Source organism: Catharus ustulatus, chromosome 5 (assembly GCF_009819885.2).
Source record: "Catharus ustulatus isolate bCatUst1 chromosome 5, bCatUst1.pri.v2, whole genome shotgun sequence".
NCBI lineage: Eukaryota > Metazoa > Chordata > Aves > Passeriformes > Turdidae > Catharus > Catharus ustulatus.
In genome coordinates this window covers 15,462,205-15,483,187 of record NC_046225.1, presented here as the reverse complement: position 1 = coordinate 15,483,187, position 20,983 = coordinate 15,462,205, and the positions used below count along the sequence as shown (strand labels likewise).

General features: G+C 49.2%; 1 protein-coding gene across 5 annotated transcripts; it reads right to left on the bottom strand.

Moving 5' to 3' along the window:
- Positions 1–570: 570 nt before the first annotated feature.
- TMEM150C (transmembrane protein 150C) lies at positions 571–19,082 on the bottom strand. Of its 5 annotated transcripts, none has more exons than XM_033061213.2 (9): positions 19,001–19,082; positions 13,991–14,124; positions 8,830–8,914; positions 7,825–7,878; positions 7,675–7,707; positions 7,507–7,574; positions 3,970–4,097; positions 1,490–1,667; positions 571–851 (listed from the first exon to the last, which is right to left on the bottom strand). In XM_033061213.2, exons 2-9 carry the CDS (start codon positions 13,995–13,997, stop codon positions 643–645), a joined length of 762 nt encoding a protein of 253 aa, XP_032917104.1. In that variant the 5' UTR covers positions 13,998–14,124; positions 19,001–19,082; the 3' UTR covers positions 571–642. The 5 variants fall into 5 exon arrangements, with proteins under 5 accessions (XP_032917104.1, XP_032917106.1, XP_032917105.1 ...); XM_033061215.2 differs by having other exon boundaries at positions 8,830–8,911; XM_033061214.2 differs by having other exon boundaries at positions 19,009–19,053.
- Positions 19,083–20,983: the final 1,901 nt, after the last annotated feature.

The window sequence follows — 20,983 nt, the reverse complement described above, 5'->3', positions numbered from 1 at the left end:
GGATACAAGGCAGCATCAGCCAAGTCTCACTTCCTGATCACAGCACAGTTCCTTCCAAACCCAAATTTACCATCAGCTGCTTTCCAGGCTGGAAGAAATGCCTGCCTGCTTGCCATAAAAACCAGTCCACTGGGGTCTTCCGTGTCTGATTCCAGGTTCTGAAGAAACAGCTGCTCTTGCTCAGCCTACCAAGCTCCCCTGGTTGGCAGCAAAGAAAACAACCTGAGAAACACACAGAAGATGCAGCCTGCGAACCAGTGACTCCTGAGGACTCTTGCTGTTTGAAGTCTGCTTCCTTCACCTCCTTCTCTGCAGGGTGGGCTGAGCAGGACTGGTCTCAGCAGGGCATCACAAGGACAGGCTGCTGGATGTTCTGAACAGCAGGAGAGTGACAGAGCCGCTGAGAAAGAGCCACTGGTGGCACAAACTAAGCAGCTTGTGCCCCCTCACTGAGATGGATCCACTCCTCTTCCAGCAGACACCTCTGTTTGTTTGGCTCTTGGTGAGACAGCCACCCTCAGAGCCCTTTGGCAATACCATCGCGATTGCACATGAAAACAAACTCATAAAAAAAGTGTAAATGAGGTCATGTTTCACCCATGAGACCACACCTGCCCCCCTCCCCCCCTGCCAGAGGATAGGCTACACCTGATCTGTCTGGTACTCAGAGGCTTCTGATAAGCTTTCAGAAAAGCTCAGAAAGTTTTCCTGGTACTCAGAACAAATTATCTCAAATCTGTAATGCCTGAACTCCACTGCAAAGGTGCCAAAGTAGCACAGGAAGCACATCACTAAACCCCACTGGATCCTGGAAGCATGCATGTGAATGCCCTGGGCCATAAGGATGAAATCTGGAAGAGGAAAGTCAAGGAACACAAGTGGGAGCAGACACCAACCAGACTGAAAGCCAACAGGGAGAAAAATCTGAACAGTGTCACCTGGGTAAGCCAACCATCATGAGGAGAGTGAATGTGATGCTAGAGATGAAAGGGATGTCAGGTGTCCAGTGATGCCCATGGAACACAGCAGATCTATACAGAGCAGGGCTTCCTGATCCCAGATCATATTATTAATGTTAATAAACATTAACAGAGGGGGAGACTCGGGTGCAGAGAAGTCAATGATTTGCTTGAACATCCAGCTAGCCAGGGACAGAGCCAGCAAGTGGGGACCTGGCTGTTGGCCCCTACCTGCCAGGAGCTTCCCAGTGGGAACTGGATCAGATCACTGCACCCACTGCAGGCAATGGGAACACCTTTAAACCCACACTGTGAAATATTTCCTTCTGTTTAGACCACCTGCAAAATTGTTCCTTTCTATGAAATCTGGAAGCATCGCTCTACACAGTACGGCACTGAAATAGGATTGTACCATGAAGACAGACTGAGTAGCATTCCAAAATGCTTTGAGATCCTAGGACAGGTGTGAGAGGAGCTGCTGCAGAACACAGACAATACCTGGCTTCCTGGGGAGCAAGACAAAAGGATACAGAGCACCACACAGAGGGTGATGCTGGCTGAGAGAGCCACTCGTGGAATCCCAGCTTTCCGCCCCTCATTCTTCAGGTTGATCTTGAGGGTAAGGGCAGACTGGATCCAGCACGCCAACGTCCCGAAGCCAAAGGTCAGCGATGTGCCCACGTTGTGGATCTCCTCATCATTGGAAAGCTAGGGAAAAATAACACAGTGATTGTCTGGACACAACAGAAATTATCTGACAGCTAACTGGATTGCTGCTGAGGTGGGTAGGGGAGAGTGGGGACCACTGGGGTGTGAGACAGAGATGCTGTATCATTTCTTCTGGCAGAGGTGTAAGGTGTAACAGAACCAAGGTGAGTTGACAGCTTGTCACAGTCAAGCAGATACTCTGCCCAAAGCCCAAGAGCACCATGAAAAATGAAGCTGCTTGGGGATTGTCTCCACAGCTCCCTGACAAGACTCACAAATGCAGAGCCCAGAAATAAATTCTTCCTTGGCTTGAAGTGATGGCCAGGGCAGGCAAGGACAACCCACTGTGGATGTTGTACAGCTCCCTGCAATGGATGCAAATTGTGCACCTTCAGTCCCAGCTGCAGGGAGCAGAGCCCTGACACCACCTTGAGCCAAAACACAAATACATGCTCCTGGTTTGGCAAGTTTCTCCCACCAAATTTCTTTTTCTGCCCATCCTGGACCATTGGCAACATGAACCCAACTTCTCTGGAGTGCCAGTGCTTCCCTGTTCCTTGGGCTGTCCTGTCTCACAGGGCTCAGTGACTCTGCAACACTGCAAGGCAAAATGACAGCCAGGTTCAACTAGCAAGAATCTGCAAAAAGATCCTTTGAGGCTGCAAATCCATTCAAAAAGTCCAGCATGGACTTAAGCCAAACAATTTTCATTTTCCCTCTGCCTCTGAGGCTTTTCTAGAAAAGAAAGCAGCAGTCTGTAACTTCTCCCTGCAGCCTTAATTCCTGTTCGATGATTTAACAAATACCCATCAAATAAGACATAAGCTACAGGACAGCAATCTAGCTGCTGTGCCTCCACTGATATCTCCCCTCCTCTCTACCCTGAATTTCTTTCAAGAGTAGGTCCAAATAATCATTCAGGCAAAAATGGGATTGAGCTGCCTTCCCTAAGATAATCAGCACTGCAGGGGACTCATACCTATAATGTCCATCTAAAATACCCAAGGTGTAATTTTCCAGAAATGCTATTTAATGCCACATTCAGCTCAGCAGTCAGGCAGGGAGAGGCGTAGCCTAAGGCCTCATTACTGCATACTTTCATGTTTGGCAAAAGATCTAAGAAAGGATACAGGTAACTAACAAGGAATGGATAGTTAGAATCAGATACCAGAGAATAATTAGCCAGGCATGATTCAAAGCATCTACTGTTAAATTATAATCATTTGCTCTGAAGGGTGAAAAAAGGAAGGAGAGGTTAAAACTGTTTCCTAGTGCCTGTCCTGTACTAGAAATACTCTTCTCAGAGGCAGACAAAGCTGTTGCAAAGGCTTCATAATTTCTAGCTGGGAAGCCTTTGTGAAAAAACAAGACCCTGGGTTTTGGGCTCATGCTGTGGAGTTAGGAAGACCAAGTCCATAAAAGTCAAATTAGCTCACATCTCATTCAAAAATATAAAAAAGTCAACTGTAAAAGACACCAAGTTCCTTCAATAACTGTACAATCCAGAGAGATCCTCCTTATCCTCCACAAAACAAGTACCTTTTCTGTACTGGGTCCCTGTCATGCAAAGACAGAAAAGCAGCCAGCCTGCACCGACCTTTCTCAGTTCCTGCCATTATTGGGGGGCATTACTGCCCCAGTGAGAGGCAGAGCCTCAGAGTCAAACCCAAGCCTCACTGACTCTTAACACCTTGATTTTCACTGCAGCCCTGATAGACACAAATGTGATCACAGGGGACATCCATCCCTACAGATGTGGCAGATGTTTGTTCCTATAACGCTGCAGGACAGAGGGAGAACGAGGGGGCCCTCACCCAGGCACCCATCACACCCAGAGGAGTCCTGGCACTCCTCTGCTGTGTCCCTCTCCTGGCAGGTCTGAGGATCAGCAGGAGGGGATTTAAAGTGACATATGTTTTAAAAAGACACTGAGCCATCTGCTAAATTTGTATGGGCATTTGTGCATCTGTTTGCACAGATGTGTCCACAAACTTCCTGCTCAACCCTCTCACCCAGGGCCATCTCCCAGGGCTCAAGAGATTCAGGAGGCTCCTGCTGTGGCTCTCAGCAGGTCAGATCTAAGCATGCAGGTGCAAATCCTGCTGGAGACATGTGAAAAGTGATTGTGGCCCTTGATCTCGGCACACAAGTGGCAGATAGAGGGGGAGAGCAGGTAGGGAGGGCTGGGGCACAAGCTTCTGCCAGGCTCACATCACAGGTCGTTCACAGACCCAAGCAGATCCGCTGGAAAAGCAGGGAACTCACATGACACACAGAGCAGTCCAAGGCTGCGGAGCAGTACCTGGAAGTTGCCGAGGAGGGTCATCCCAAAGGAGGCCAAGCACAGTGCCACCAAGCCGCTGATGTTCAGCCAAGGGGTGAGAACCTTTGGCTTCAGCTGAATGAAGCGCAGGACAGCCACAACAAGAGCTGGGAAGGAAACACAAGGCAAGGGGCGTCACTAGGTAGAAGCTGCTGCAGCAAACACCTGCCTGGGGGCCCACAGCCCCCTCCACCTCTTTCTACCTTCAGGCCAGCAAGCTCTGGCCTTCAGCACAGTCTCCTCCCACTTAATCAGGGACAAGACTAAGCACAGGAAGCATTGCTCTTGTAATGTAGCTACAGCAAGCCCCAGACTTCCCTTTCTCATTATGCTTTGTCTGCAAATTTCTGGTGGAAAGAACACCCTCCTGCTTGCCTGCTTGCTCCCAGCACAGAGTCTATCACATGCACACCATGCATTCACTTAGTGGCACCTGCATTGTTTCATTCCACTCACAAGTCCTGAGCTCTCCTGGAGCAGGTATGTCAAACCCCACTTGTATTAAAAAGCGTATGAACGGCACATACATATTTCTGCAGGGTTTGCCATAATGCCCACAGCCTCTTCTCCTCCTCTGGAACAAGTTCTGTTGCCACAAACATGAGCTGAAACGTTGCACCATTTTTCCAGGAAGAATGGAATAACATTCCTTCCAAGCTAACAATTCCCCCAAGCACTATGGTATATGATACATGATCAATATGATATATCACATACCATATGATATGGCATAACCCCAGAAGATACTCAAACTGTGTATTCTTGCCCTCCCTAGTGAATGGTGCATGGAACAATGCAGAAAGCCAGGCAAACAGTTGGCCTTCAGATGCAATTCAAGCCAGACCACTAAAAATCAATTTAGTTGAACAGGGAAATTTGCCTGCTGTCAAACACCTTCTTATGTTCATGCTCAAATTGATAGCACGCAGCCCATATTGTTGGAAGTAGTTTGCCTTAGCAAATCAGATCTGCATTTTCCACAAAACCCCTGGTATAATACTGAACACATGGGTTAGGAAAATTAGGGCATTGTAAGTGAAAAATACCCACTTTTACCCAAACTGCAAAAGATACTTGAATTTACTCTCTCACAATTGCTCTAGTGAATCAATCCACTCCAAATCCTTAAAAATGAGAACTTTGTTCCCACCCAAAAAGAGGATTTCTATTTTTCATCCCCAGGCAATTGTTTGGGACAGCCACCTGTGACGACTCAAGCTCACATACAGGAACTTTTAAATTTCTATGTCTACAATATAGATTCCTGAAATTATGTGATCTTTTTCTAAAACCTGATGGGAATGACAGAAGGGGATTAAAAGCATTCTGTGCAAAACAATGGTATTTTCAATTTCAGTGATTCCCACATTTCTAGCATGTTTCTGTACTTTTCCTTTAGCCTTGATATAATTAAGGTGGTCAGATATACAAGTTAAAAGCAGCTCTCAAAAGTACACAAATACAGCACAGAAAAGATCGACTATCCACAAAGCAGAGATTGGAACAGAACAGACTTTTTCTGTTGGAAGGGGCCTACAACAATCATCAAATTCAGCTGCCTGACCAAAAATTAAAGCATGTTATTAAGGGCATTGCTTCTTAAACAGGGACAGGCTTGGGAAATCAACCATCTCACTAGGAATCCAATTCCTGTGTTTGACCACTCTCTCGGTAAAGAAATGCTTCCTAATGTTCACTCCAAGTTCTTCCTACAGCACCTTTGAACCATTCCCACATGTTCTGTCACTGGATCTGAGGAGGAAGAGATTCACATTTCCCTTTCCATATCCTCTTCCTGTTTATACTTGGGTCCAGTGTTACTCTGTCCCAGGTGCAAGACACAGCATTTAGACTTGTTTAACTTCATCCCATTAATTACTGCCCAATGTCCCAGCTATCTAGATCCCTCTAGGAGGCACCTGGTTTCTCAGGAGAGTCAACAGCACCTCTCAGTTTGGGATCAGCAGTGAACTTGTTAATGTGCTTTCACGTCATTCATTCAGATCATTGACAAAAACATTGAACAGAACTGGCCCTAGAACTGAGCCCTGAGGGACACCACTGCTGGCTGGATGGCAGCCAGATGCAGCTTCTCTACAGCCCTGTCAGTCCTGCCCTTCAGCCAGCTCTTCACCCAGTGCACTGGGAACCTGCTGATCTCACAGGTGGACAACCTCTCCAGAAGGCTGCTGTGAGGGACAGTGTCAAAAGTCTTACTAAAATTCAGAAAAGCTACATCAAACACCTCCCTTTCATCCACCAAGAATATGGAAGTGTACTGAATTTGTTAAACAGGACTTTCCTTTTGTGAGCCCATGCTGACTGTGCCTGGTGATTGCATTATTCTTTAAATGTGTCCATACCATCCTGTCCATAATTTTCCCAGGAACTGAGGTTAGACCAACAGGTCTGTAGGTCTCTGAGTGTTTTGTCATGCCCATCTTGTGTAGATTGGAATAACACTGGCTGGCTTCCAGTCAGCAGGGCCCTCCCCAGAATCCCAAGACATTGGGTAGATGACAGAGAGGGGTCCTGCCCCAACATCCACTACCTCTTTCAGTATTCTGGGATGAACCCCATGCAGGATCAAGGGACTTGTGAGCATTCAGCTGATACATCTGGTCCCTGACGATTCCAGTGCTCACAAATGGACAGTCACTGCTCCCACACTTACAGTCCTTCAGCTCAGAGGACTGGACAGCCCAAGCTCTGTCAGCATTTTATTAAATACTGAGGCAGAAAGAGCACTGAATGCCTCTGCTTCTTCATCCCTATAAGCCAGGTTACAGCCTTTAACAAATGTGTGCCCAACATTTTCTTTAAGCCTCCTTTTGCCATTGACATACTTAAAAACACTCTTCTTGTTGTCTGAAACAACTCTGGCCAGTTTTAAATCCAATTGAGCTTTGGCCTTTCCATCTTCTCCCTGCATATACAAACCACAGCTCTGCAATCTTCCTGGAAAGCCTAACCTCTCTTCCAGAGATCATGTAATGGCTTTTTCCTCTTAAGCCAAGCTGGTCTTCTGCCCAACTCTTTGAGCACAATCCCACATAGCTGGATTGCCTGCTCCTGTGCTTCTAAAAGGTAGGTCTTAAAGACTGACCAGCACTCATGGACACTAAGCTCTCAAAAGCAGATTCCTGAGGTACTCTGCTCAGTATATACCTCCCAGAAGAGCCTGAAGTTTGCTTTCTTGAAATTTAGGGGATCAATTCTGCTTTGATTCCCTAAATTCCTTTTTCTCATTACAGGAAAAGTTCTAAACACAACCATTTCATGATCACCAAGGCCGAGACAGTCACCTACCATCACACCTCCCACGACACATTTGCAGTCTGGAGGCTGTATTTCCCCTGTTACATTTCTTTCTTTGAAATAGGAAGAAGCAGCAATGATAAGACAGTTCAAAAGGTTTCACATCATCACATTCAAAAAGAGTATGTACAGAATATTACTTACATTTCAGTGACTCTTAAAACAAACAAAGAAAGAAACTCCAGCTGTGGTTCCTACCTAGAAATGCTGCCATGTTCATGACTTGACTAAACACACAGCTTGCAGGAGGTGCATCACCTGCAATACTTGAAAATATAAAGTGTATAATTGTAACTCTAGAAGGCAAAGACACATAAATAGCAACCATTAACCAGAACAGCACTTGGAAGAAAATAATTCATTTACCTTATATAAGGTGGTCTTTTGGAACCAGGTTTCCTAAGAGACACAGGCACAGGAATAAAGATTCAAGGTTTTCTTTCCCATTTTACTGTAATTGTTTCATTATTTCAAAGACACAACTGATTGAATATAAAGCCCACAAACAGCTCTTACCTATCTGTTACACTTAGTGGGAGAATTTTGTTGTCTTCCACTGCTATAAAGTACCTGTCAAGAAAAAGGGAAAAAAATATTCTAGCTTCCATTCTAAATATCACTCAAACAACCCATCAAGTGTTTCAAAGCCCACTGGCAGGATCTGCTGGAGGAGCCTGTGTTTCTCTCTGCTCAAGCAGGCAGTTTTGCTTATTTCTCAGTCCATGTGCCTTCCTTTGTGTTGCATCTGATTTGCACGACTGAGTGGACAAACAGGGTCACTGAACTGAGCTGCCTTTAAAATAACCAGCCAGGGGAATGTTTTCATTTTGAGTTATTTTGATTCATCAGGTTTACTATGGTACTCCATGCACAAAAGCTGTTTGAGCAGAAAGGGGATGGGACAAGGAAAACAGCAGGCAACAGAGGTCAAACAAAAGGCTTAAGCTGCCCCTGCTGCTGAAAAACAGCACCCATAGACCATGGCCAAAGCCACATCCTATAACATAACTGCTTCTCAGCCTGAGCATAGCTGCTGATCACACATTTATCACCCCCAAATCCATGCTGCAGTCATCTGCCTGCATGCTTGGAGAGAGTCCAGCTCAGGGAAGTGCATGTCTTGTGTGCATTTTGGTAAGAAGCATTAGGGAGAAAGTGAGGTGTCAGCATTAAGCTGCTGGCAGGTTTTCAGTGTGGTGCTGGATGCTGCAGATTTTGAATTTCTATCCCAAAGCAGGGCCTAAGTGTTTCTCCAAGAGCTCTGCTGAGTCATTCAAAGAAAATGTGATTAAAGGGAATTTTTACATTTTTGGCTCTTTTCAGGCAGTTCCCAGTAACACACAGCAGGAAGAAAGCAAGGTCAGCAACTTGGCCTGGAGAGTACAGAAACTCAGGGATAAAAATGTGATACTTCAAGCCATGAACTGCCCCTATCACATGCCTTCCCAGCCCCATAGCAGCTCAAGTGAAGAGCATCCCCAAAATACTCTCCTCCCATATAACCAGCAGGAGATAACTTACACTATCCATAATCCAGCTGATGTAAACAGGGTAAAGACAAGAGGTAAAAACATCCACACACTGCATTTCTTCCCATCCATACCTGCTAGAAACAAAGAACAAAGTGAAAACAGAGGGCTGAGGCACCCACCCTCCTTAGCCCCCCTCTTCTGAGAGCAAGAAGGGCATCCCCACAGCAGGCACCAAGCTCCTCATGGCCACTGCAAACCTTCCCTGCTGTCACTGCCACAAGGGGTTAAGCTGCTGCACACAGCAGCATCCTGCACACAGCTGGTAACAACCGGAGCCATGGAGCAGGAGACTTTTCAACCACATCTACAGAATTTGAGTGGCTTTCGAAGTACTTCTCTTAAGGATCTCATGCAAGGTGACCACAAGACCTGCAGCTTTGATTCCCTACTGCTTCCACAGGCACAAGGCAAGGCAGTCTCCTACCCAGGATTATTACCAATTCCACACACGCTGCTTCAGCAAAGCCTGCAGCATGGAGAGAGAGATGTCTGTGCTGTCATCCCCACAAAGCACACAACCAGCTCCTATCCTGACCACAGCAAGCAGCTAAAAATAGTGTCTGGCCACACCTAGAGCAGAGCCAAGCTCCAGTGCTGGCTCCTAGTGCACTGTCAGGAGTCAGGATGAGGCGCTGCCAACAGCATCAGCTCCTGACATGCAGGCACTGTGAAATCCTGCATGTGGCATAAGGATGCTGTGGACACAGCCTCCCGAGGAAGCATTTGTCCTCCAGGCAAGATCATGCTGGATGAGCATCTGGAATGCCTGGGCTGCTCCTGTAATACGTGCAATTCAGAAACACTGCTGTGCTGCTGACACAGAAAGTCCTACATCTCCATGTGAGTCCTTTGATAATGGATCAAGGATTTCCTCACACTCTGTCCTCCACTAGGCTCACAGCTCCAGCACCTGCTTTACTTTCACCAGGGCACCAGCACCAGTGCCCCTGCTGCAGGGCAGGCATTCCCTGGGGCCACCAGCACTCACATGCATAGTGAGGCACCCTGGGGTGCCAGGACAGCTTAGAGGTGACAGCCTCTCACTAAAGCCTGCTTACATTAGCAGCTCAATTACCTCATCCAGGTCCTTAAAGCCATGACCCTTCCCTTTGCCCCAGAGAAGAAGGTACCGGCACTGTCATCCTCCTCCTCTCAACTCCCCTGGCATTCCTACATCTGCAGCACAGAGCCATGGTCTGCTCCCTGTTGTGAAAACCCAGAAGAGAGTCAGCACCACCCTCACCATGTCACAGCAGCCCCCAGCTCACTGCTCCCCTAAGGCACCCCAAGTTGCAAAGGACATGCTGGCTGGACTGCTTGGGGCCCCAGACACCAATTCCTGCCCTGCCTCACTGGGACAGTGGCTGAAGAACTGGAGTGAGGCTCCCCGTGCCATGGTACCCTCATTCTCACCCCTACAGGTCAGCTGTCTTGTTTTCCCTGCAAATGGCCTAGTAGGGGTACAAAACAACACCCTGGCAGTGCCCAGAGTCACACCACACTTGCACAAAGCCATGAGGCCACGATTTGGTGCTGTTTGTACAGACAGCCTGGGATAAGGCTGAATTCCAAGCCTTAAAAGAGAGAAAAGCAGTCAGGTAAGGTCTCTGACCTGGGAGCAGAAAGAACTACAGACAAGGAGCATGAAACAATGCAAGTTTTCAGTATGCTGATTTAAAAGGCAGGCAGCTCCCATGTGCATACAGATCTTTAGCACAGAGAACAGATCAGGAGAAATTATCAATGAGGGGGACTAGATTTCCCACCTCACTTCTATTCCTCCCCTCCAGCACAGGAGATGCAGTATTTCACGTCTCTGCAATCTGCACAGCTCCCGCTGTTGTGCTTGCAGCTCTTCCACGAAGTGCTGCCCTTGCCTTTCCTCCTGCTGCTCAGCAGCACTGCAGCAGCATTCCTTAGCTGCTATTGGATGGTGCTGTGCTTCTGGGAGATCCATGACAGCAATCTCAAGGACCACTTCCAGGTGGCAGCTGCCCCACCAGCCACAGGACCGTGTCCCTGACAGCCTCTGGCAGCACAGTGCCCAAGTGTCAGCACCCCACTCAAGGGAGACATAACTGTGGCCAAATTCCCCCCTCCTGCTGAAGAAAGCAGTCAAGCAACATCAGCTCCTGTTCCAGCCCTTGCCTGCTCTGCAAGGTAATTACTGCTGTGCCCAACTCTCCTCTTGTCTCTGGGGGTGGCTGGACTGAGCCAAGGTAACACAATTCTTTCTCGTCAGGGGACATTTACCCTTCACCTTTGGAGAGGTACAGAAGTTCCACTTACAAATTAAAAGCAAACAGTAGCCATAACACCTGTCCTCATTAATGGGTTGTTACAGTTCCTCCAGCTCCCAGCATGGAAACAGCAGCCTTCACAAGCCATTTCAGCATTGCCTGTCATGCACAGAAAAGCCCAAGGCAAGGGCTTTTTCCCCAGGCAGAGCAGTGAGACAGCACACAGGGACATGGACTCCACACTAGAATCAAGTGGGGAAATGCAAAAATACTCTCTAGATAACCACTGTTTTGTGCTGAGCTCCAAAACAGAGCAAGGCCAAGACTAGTGCCCAATCTCCTCAGAGTCAGAGCAACATGGCTTCAGAATCATCTCCTTGGAAAACAGCCCTCTGTTTAATATTCACTGTGCCACACTGAGTCCCCTGCCATCAGCCACTAACAGAAAATGACATCTGAAATCATTGCATATGAAATGAACAATCAGTGCAGAGCACACTGTCCTGATGGGAAGCCGGCTCCACAGTTCAGAGACCCTAATTTCAACCAGTTAAAAAGAAGGAAGCCACCTGGTCTGACAGACCAAAAGCAGGAAAGAAGGGTCCCTTTCCTCCATGTCCCCAAACAGCAGCACTTTTTAATGCTGGCCATTGTCACAGCCCACACATGCTTAGATATGTTTCACCATCCCCACATGGGCAGAGGATGGTTTAAAAACACAGCTCAGTTCCTGCACATTTCTCATTTATTCCCTGCTGTGTCATTCAAGTGCCAGGAACAAAATTACATATAAGCCAAACTTCTTCCAAAGGAGAAACCCTGAATATGTGCCAAACTTGCCTAGCTTTGCATTAATGTTCAGCACACATCATTCTCAGCAGCTGCCTTTGGGTTAGCCTTGTCATTTCCAGGGATGTCCCTGTTGTTCAGAAGTGTTTGTATCTTCAAGCTGGGAAACCTCTGTGCACACTAACACCAGCACCTCTAAAAGCAAACAGGAACAAGAGAACAAGGAACCTTAACATCAGCCTCTCCTGCAGTACCACACCAGTTTAGCCAAAGTAAAATGCCAAGGGTGATAGGAAAAATTACCAAAATTCTTCATGGAAAATGTAGAGACAAACTCTTTACAGTTAATTGCTCCACAGGGATGACATAAAGCCAAACTTCCTCTCCACAGCTCTGTTCTGCATTGCTGCCATGTCCAGTGATGCCAAATCTGAGCAGTCAACTCCAGCTGGCAACAACAGCAATCTCTGCCAGCCCATGTTCTCCCAAATAAACACACTGCATCCAAGAGACTGTTGCTAATTTCTCATACCCATTTGTCTTCCATTCCTGAGGCTTCCACAGGAAGGGCTTTCAGCAACAGAAAGCCCTCACAAATGGATTCACAAAACTAAGAAAAACATTTTCAGTATCACAGCTGACCTAGCCCACCTTCTCAAAAGCTCACATTGGTTTTCAGTCCCTCCTGAAGCACTCTCACACCAGCACTACAAAATCCCTGTTGAGTTGTGCTCCTGTCCCCAGCTAATAGGAGTCAGGGTGCAGAACTGAAAAGAGTTCCACAACAGCACTGCCCCAGTGTGTGTCTTGAGAATTTCTCTCAATGCAAACTTACCTCCATTTTTATGTCTAAATCTGCTTAGACTGTCAGCTGCTTGCTCTGCTCTTTTTACATTGCCCTGCTATACACCCTCAACCAATTAAGCTTCCGTTCCTCTAATGTACACACTTCAATTACAGCAGGCAGCTCACCAAACATATACTGCTGCTTGCTCAAGGTTCATTTAATATGGACATCTTAATTCCATCTGCCAAGCAATGTTACAGGCTCCTCCTGAAGTTGCTTTCACCAGAGAACATGAATGTAAGGAAGGACAAAATTACCACATTAACAGGGTCATACATCTTTTTTAAGACTAAAGCATGCAGATGCATTTGAAATGCATGATAAGCCAGAGCAACACTCCTGCATTTCACAGCACTAGGCCACTGGGTTATTTCAGAGAACAGGTACAGCCAGGAGCACTGCAAGAAGGAGGACACTCTTCAAAACAGAGCAAGTCATAAAGAGTTGCTGCCAGTCAGCAACAATCAAAGGGGAACAAACACATTCTGTCTTTTGGGGGAGCCCACTGTAGCTCTCTGTTTTTAAAAGCAAAAATAAGCACAGTCACTTGATAGCTAATCACTGTAACCCGAGTGGATACAAACCAGCACATTATATAACCTGCCACCCACAAGTCACAAATGCCAACATAACAAAACAGGGCGTTTTCAGGTTTATCTCAAGGTTTCCAGTGTAAGTGCACAATGAGAGAGATAAGATGTGACAGAGGCTTGTAAATGCATAATAAAATGGTGGGGTAAGAAGAAAAGAAGTAATCCCCTCTGTCAGCAAGGTAGGATGTTGTGCTTGCTCCAGGTACCCACCTACCATCTCACGGATGTGCAGAAATGCCATTTTCATTTCATTTATACAAGAGGAATGGGAAAAGGTAAAGACATCTCTGGGCTGTGCATGGGGGAAGCAAGAGAGATGCTTCAGTAACCCTGCAACAATGTTGAGAGGCAATGTTTTCACCCAGGGCAACACCAGTAAGTTTCTTGTCTCACTTCACACAGGGTGACCCCATTCAGGGTGCTAATGAAATCCTCTGGCCAACAGAAACCTATTAGAGATGGGCCAAGTGCAACAAAGGAATGAAACCTTCTAATTACCAAAAAACAGGAGCAGAAAAGGACATAGTGATATCCTCAGTGTCCGACCCAGCAATATTCCTGCAGCACTGCTGGGTCCTGAGGCCAGTACACCCCACTGTACTTCAGAAAGTGCCCTTGGTTTTCTGCTACTTGCTGCCCCACAACCTTCACCCTCAGTCACACATGGGTGTAAGTACTTACAGGCCATTTAGCAACCAGTGCTGAGCTGCTGTGTTACAGCCAGAGATGCGACTTTCAACTCTTGTGGGCTGAGTCTGCCTGTCTCGCATTTGGCACTGCACAAACCAGGCACACCCCGCTTCCAGACCACGCTCCTGGGTGTTAGAAAAGAAAAATTAGTGTGGTTTGCCCCACAGGACTAAAGGGGTGTTCTGCAGGCTTTGACCCGTGGACCTATGCCACATCATACTGACTTCCATGAGGTCCTACTCATATCACGAGCGGGGCTTGGGCAGTCCTGGCCCTCAGCCTGCAAATAGGTAAAGGAGGCAGAGATGAGCTGGGTGAGGCAGAAGGTAAGATCCAGTTCAGAAAGAAGGAGCTGGGGCAGCAGGCAGTGAAACCAGGCAGGAGCAGCCAGGGTGAGCTGAGGAGAACTGCATTTTGCAGGTGCTGTGTGTTTCTTTGCCCCAGGGATCCCATTCTGCTGGGGAGCACTCACTGCAAGACACAGCCATCTCAGCTCCTCCTGACCTCAGGGGATGCACAAGTCAGGTGGCAACCAGGTCCCAGTGAGTCCTCCCAGTGTGCTGGACTGCCCACCTCCCAGGGCAGATGCCTTACTCCCTCCAAATGCAGATGTGGAAGAATACAAACACTATCTAGGTGAGCAGCCACAGAGGGAGCTGCAGGTTGTGGCAGTGGCTGCAGCCACCCCTTGCCTAGCAAAGGGCACGGAGACCTGTGGCACTGGCCAAGGGCGGCTGGTCACCCAGAGACTCTGTGGAACCTAAATAAACAGCAAGAAGGCCCCAGACTAAATATCACAATTGGAACAGGCACACAGACTGTGAGGGTATAAAAGGTCAGGGATTCCTCAGTGCAGGGAGTCCCTCTGAAGGCATCAATCCAAGCTGTTGTGGTGTTACTGTACCATTATTAAATTATTTAAAGGGTCTGGGCTTCTGGGACTCTGCTATGGGAATCCTGGGGTCCAGCCAGTGAGGACAACCAGCCTGACTGTGTAAATGTGGGGTGTGGGGGAGTCAAGCAAGGCACCCATCAGCTTAATGGAAACCACTCATTGTGAAAGGGCTTCAGTCCCAGCAGCAACAGCCTGGGGTGGTGGGAGTGTGACAGACAGAGCGGCTTCTGGGTGGCCAGACAGAAAAGTTTCCTTAACACTGACCAAACCCACAGTCTCACACCACTACTGCAACCACAAGGGAATATCTTCCCCTTGAGAATCCTTTGGTTTGGGATGCTTGTGAGAAGGGTATTTCCTCAAAGTCCCAGCCAACCCTCATTGTAAAGAGTTGCTGGAAAATGAAGAGAGCAAAAAAGGCTTTATAAAAAGAAAATAAGACAGCTGTGCCGTGAGGAAAGAGTCTCTGAAACCACAGAAATGCAGGCTGATGTTATGGCAGAGCCCAGGAAGTCAGAGGCACTGTGCAGACAGGCTGTCCAGTGATTGTCCTCCACCTCAACCACCCCAATCTAATGGCCACAATCTAATGGAGTAGCAACAAGCAGGTTGAGTGTTTCTCCTCCCAGAACATACAGAGATCTTAAGAGGGTATTAATAAACCAATAGAGGCGTTTTATTTGCGCCTCAGTTCCAAAAATCACAAATGTCCAAATGCCTTCAATCATTTCCTAGGTGCACAAGCAAGCAAAGCCAAGACACACATTACACTGGAAGGGGGGAAGGAAGTCTGCCCAAAAGGTTTGTCCCATTATCAGGAAAACAATGGAAGGTTTGGGAGTGGCAAAGAACACTTAACAGGGAGGTGAAACTTCAAGTGCTGGCTTACAAACAACTTCGAAGGTAAGGAAAAACAGACTAAGCCCAGGGGAACTGACTTGGCAGAACGTTATTCCTGATCATATTGTCTCCTTCTCCTGTAGTTTATGGATAAGAGAGTACACGCCCTACAAGGCCAGAACAATTCCAGATTCCCCTGCCTTTTCTACCCCACCACTGTTTTTCCCCCACCAAAGAGAAAACACCCCTTTCACCCCTCTTCTATTCAACTTTGGAAGCATAAACTCCTTTCTTCATTGCATTTTGCAGCTCTACACTTTCTGAGAGATGGACACTGTCCCCAGAGCAGCAATTCCTTTGGTAAATGCGAAATGGTCAGGGGGAAAACACCCAAGGCCTGTGAGCTGTTAGGGGACTGTGGCAGAGCACACTGTTTGTCAGGACAGTCTTCCCTCACCAACCTCTTCAGCCTGAGGACTTTCTCCTCCTCCTCCAAGAGATCCTCTTCTTCACCAAGGCCCCAGAGAAGCAGCAACCAGGTGATGGGCCAGAGGGTGAGCTACAAGGAACGGATGTGCAGTACCCACGACTTGGCTTTTGTCATCCCACTAAATAGACCCTCTATGGCACAGGGATTGTCTTTTGACTCTGTTGAGACCTGTGCAAACCATTTGCCCTGAGAGCCAAAGTACAAAGTAAGCAATCACAGACAGGCATTTCTGTGGTGTTCACCACTTCACTGCCAGCATTCCTTATCTGTAGGAATCAATTTCCTTTGTTTACCAGTGTCTCAAGTAGCTACAGCCATAAACTGCTGTCTGTAGGGTGTTTGGGTGAGCTACAGGAGGAAGGTGCCATACAGCATCCCCCTTCAAGCAAACATAACAGAGGGGAGCACGGAACAGCTTCCAGCTGTTAAATGGGCCAAGCCTGTGTGAGCATACATTGCATCCAGAGGGATTGTTATTTTTTAAGTCTACTGCAATATCTTTAGAGACACTTTCCTGTAGACCACATTAAACCACCTCCAAGGGCATTCAGCTGGGCCAAGACCACACTGGGGAGGCTCTCCTGACAAAGCTGTGGCCATCCTCAGTGTCTTGGCCAGGCAAAACCCACTCTTTCAGCCCTGTGGTGCCAAAACTGAAGGGCCACTGGCTTTTCTGGTTTAGGCAGTCACCACTATTAATACCAGTGGTTCCTCACAGGAAGCAGGAAATAATACAGCAAGAGTTGAAGTTCTCTGAGTACCTGGACCTGTCCCAGCTCAGGAAATTGTAGGGAGGATGCTGGACACTCTCCCCACCACTGCAGCAGATCAGCCCACACCCTCCAGGCTTTTGCTCCCTTCCTTTTGCTGCCCATGGGAGAGGCAGCCCAGACCTCTCCCCAGCAGGCAGGGCCATCCAGTAGCAACCTCAGCATTAAAAATGTGCGATAAACCCCAAGTGAGGTAACCTATAGCTGTTTTAACAGTTCCTTTCATGGTTTTTGAAGCTTGATCAGTCTTTTCCTCTCCTCTCATTCTCTCTCCACCTGTTCCTAATGCATTTTTCTTTCTTTTCATTCTCATCCTGCCCTCATCCCTGAACCTCACGTGACCTCTTCTGCAACCTGCAGGGACATAAGGCAAGGAGAGACTTTTGCAAGTCTTCTTGAGACAGCAAAACCCCACGATTATTCCCATATTAGACAGCAAAGCCAGTGATTTGCTCGGTGAGACACCACACTGGAAATCAGTGACACAGAGCACTGTGCACTCAGAGTCCTGGTCCTGGCTTCTACTGCAGCAGCATCCTTCTCACCTGCCAACACCTCCTATCCCAGTGTATCCTTCCCAATATACTGCCTAGGATCCTCTCTCTCTTTTCTCAAAGACCTTTCTTTGCTTCTTTGCTCCCACTTAGCCTGCAATCACAGCTCATTGCTTCAGCTTGGACTGCAGGATTGGGACCTTAAAGTCTCTGTTGAGCCAAACCACAATCTTGCAATCTCAGGCTGCCCGGAAATGGCTGGGGGGGGAGAGAAAAAAACATGGACATGACATTTCTTCCAAGAAAAAAAACACCAAACAATTGAAAACGTTGGTGTTCTTACAAGCATATATCCCTGTTCTGCATCTGAAGAGCAAACACTGCAGCACAAAGAATCTTAAAAGGGGAAATAAAACAACTGCACTTTCAGCACCCAGGTTCAGAAAATGCTGACAGCTGGGCATGGATAACCACAACAAAACAATTTGGCTTTTAGCAGTTCAGCAGTGAAATCAGGAGCAAGACATTTATCAGGCAAATAGGATTCCCCTGCCTTCACCCCATTATCCAAAGGCAGAAAGTGGGCATGAATGAAGTCCCCTTCTTTTAGGCACTGTCATCTGTTTGAGCACAGAAAACACAACAGGCAGCCAGTGTCAGGATATACCTTTCACACATTGCTCTCCTCCATATTGAATTGCTATTCCTAATTAACCAGGCATGTGTACATTGCCATGCCATGAGGATGGTGTGAATGTTGATCAGACAACCCTTAGGGTTGCTTTCTCAAGTAGCTTCGCTTGACAAAGGGAGGGGGGGAAAGAAAAAAAAAAAGGCAGAAAGGCTAGCTCATAATTTCTGCAACCTTTACAGCTTAAGGGCTCTGAATCAAAGGTCTGGCACAAGCGTGATGCTCTAACTAAAAGATGAGATCCCAAGCGACCCTGGACATCAGCACCCAGCATCCTTCTGTCACTCGGAGAGAGGATCTCACCCTTCCCTCCCTGAGGCACCACAGAGCAGTGAACGGCCTTCCTGACACCTTAAATTCCCTCCAGGGAACTTAACCGGACACAGCCTGCATGTCCTGACATCCTGACAGCACCTGGGGAAAGGCAGGACCTGTCCCACCCCACAACCCCGACCCAGGTGAGCCTCACAGCCCGCTATGCCCGAGGACCGTGCCGAGCCCTGTCACCTCCCCATCCCTCAGCGCCCAAGGGATGGATTCCCCAGAGGGATGCCGAAACCACGACCTGGGAGAGCGGTTCCAAGCTGGCTCCTTCAGGCCCGGGTGAAGCGGCTCCGACCGCCTCCCCCAGCCGTGCCCCGGCCGTGGCCCAGGGCGCTCGGGGCGGGCCGGGGGTCCCGGCTGTGCCGCAGGCCGCAGCCCCGCGGCCCCAGCCCTGCCCCGCTCGGCCCGGGGGCTGCCCGCCGGCCCGCAAGCCGAGTCGCGACAGGCGGGGCGACAGCGGGCGGAGGGGTGTCCAGCACTCCCCGAGCGGCTCCTACCTGCGCACCTGCCCACGGCTCCGGCTCCGGCTCTGGCGAGTGCGGCTGGGCTGGGTCCGAGCCCCCGCCCCGCCGAGCCCCGCCCCGGACGGGCGGGCCTGCCGCTGCCCCTGGCGGTCCGCGATCCTGTGGGGCCGTGGCCGCCGGGTTTGGGATGCTGGCACGGGGCACAGCTCTGACCGCCGGGTTTGGGATGCTGGCATGGGGCACAGCTCTGACCGCCGGGTTTGGGATGCTGGCATGGGGCACAGCTCTGACCGCCGGGTTTGGGATGCTGGCACGGGGCACAGCTCCCCCGGCGCTTCAGTGCATGCCTGGGGCACGGGCAGCACCACGGCCTCGGTGCGGCCGCGGCCCCGCTGCCTGCGGGCTGGCCCCGCTGCGGCCGTGCCAGAGGGTCCCTGCTCTGCCTTCCCAGGGCCATGCCAAAGGGTCCCTGCTCTGCCTTCCCAGGGCATTCCCAGGGCCATGCCAAAGGGCCCCTGCTCTGCCTTCCCAGGGCATTCCCAGGGCCATGCCAAAGGGTCCCTGCCTGCCCTTCCCAGGGCATTCCCAGGGCCATCCCAAAGGGTCTGCTCTGCCTTCCGAGGGCCATGCCAAAGGGTCCCTGCCTGCCCTTCCCAGGGCCATGCCAAAAGGCTCTGCTCTGCTTCTGAGGGCCATGCCACAGGGTCCCTGCTCTGCCTTCCCAGGGCATTCCCAGGGCCATGCCAAAGGGTCCCTGCTCTGCCTTCCCAGGGCCATGCCAAAGGGTCCCTGCTCTGCCTTCCCAGGGCATTCCCAGGGCCATGCCAGAGGGTCCCTGCTCTGCCTTCCCAGGGCATTCCCAGGGCCATGCCAAAGGGTCCCTGCTCTGCCTTCCCAGGGCATTCCCAGGGCCATGCCAAAGGGTCCCTGCTCTGCCCTCCCAGGGCATTCCCAGGGCCATGCCAGAGGGTCCCTGCTCTGCCTTCCCAGGGCATCCCCAGGGCCATGCCAGAGGGTCCCTGCTCTGCCTTCCCCAGGGCATTCCCAGGGCCATGCCAAAGGGTCCCTGCCCTGCCTTTTTCCCTGCTCTGCCTCCTTCCCTGCCCGCCCTTCCCAGGGCCAGGAGCACCTCCCCACCGTGCAGCTCCCGGAGTGCCTGGTGCTCCCAGGCCCCGGAGGCACCGCCGCACAAACCCCGCATCTTTGCAGCCCTCCCAGAAATTGCTGCCCTGGATAGCTGGTTTAAAAGGCCCCAAGGAAGCAGCCACTCAGTAGCAAGAGACCTCAGGAAGAGCCTATTTCGCCCCTTTTACCTTTCCTACTGGGTGGTGGGCTTTGTGATCTCCGTGAAGTATGTCTGTGGTTGGAATTTTGGGAAGAAACATTCCCAGCAAAACAGCTCGGTGATAACCATTTGGGACTGTTTCCTGGGGTGGAGGGGTCACTTCACTGATCTTCATGAGATTAATTCATTAGTGTGAATGCTACCACTTCTTTTTCCTCTTCCTCCCATCTCTCTCTGTCAGGATGACTGATGTTATTTAGCAACTGTCTTGTTTGTTTTCCTAAAATCCAAATTAGGTAGCACTTAGTCAAAATTTTGTCCTGGTGCCATCACTTATGAACCAACACAAAACAGACAGATGTCTAAATCCATGTCAGCCCCCAGAACTGAGTTATACATCAGCAGTTTATCACTATTTCATAGGCTGCCCTTCTAGCAAGGAACACTCCTTCACCCTGCAGTTTTGGCCCTCATGAAACACTGAAGAGATTTTGTGTCTCTGATCCCCAGGGATTGAAAACCCTGATCATCAGTGCAAGCTCTGCACCAGCAGGTCCCCTGAGCCCTCAGCAAAGTGGCTGCATCATCAAGGGAGAGGACAGATGCTCCCACAGAAAGGCATGTACTGTGTGTGCTTCTCAGTGTTTTAAAGGCCAAGGGGGCTAATTTTAGAGCTGAAATAACATTTTTCCTGCTTTGGTATTTCAAATCTGATGTTATCCTGAAGTAAT

Coding starts and splice junctions, on each gene's coding strand:
- TMEM150C (XM_033061213.2), bottom strand. Junction 4,098..7,506: donor GAACATGGCAGCATTTCTAG/GTAGGAACCACA, acceptor TTTCCTTCCCAG/CTCTTGTTGTGGCTGTCCTG. Junction 1,668..3,969: donor CCCTCCTCGGCAACTTCCAG/GTACTGCTCCGC, acceptor ATTTTTCCCTAG/CTTTCCAATGATGAGGAGAT.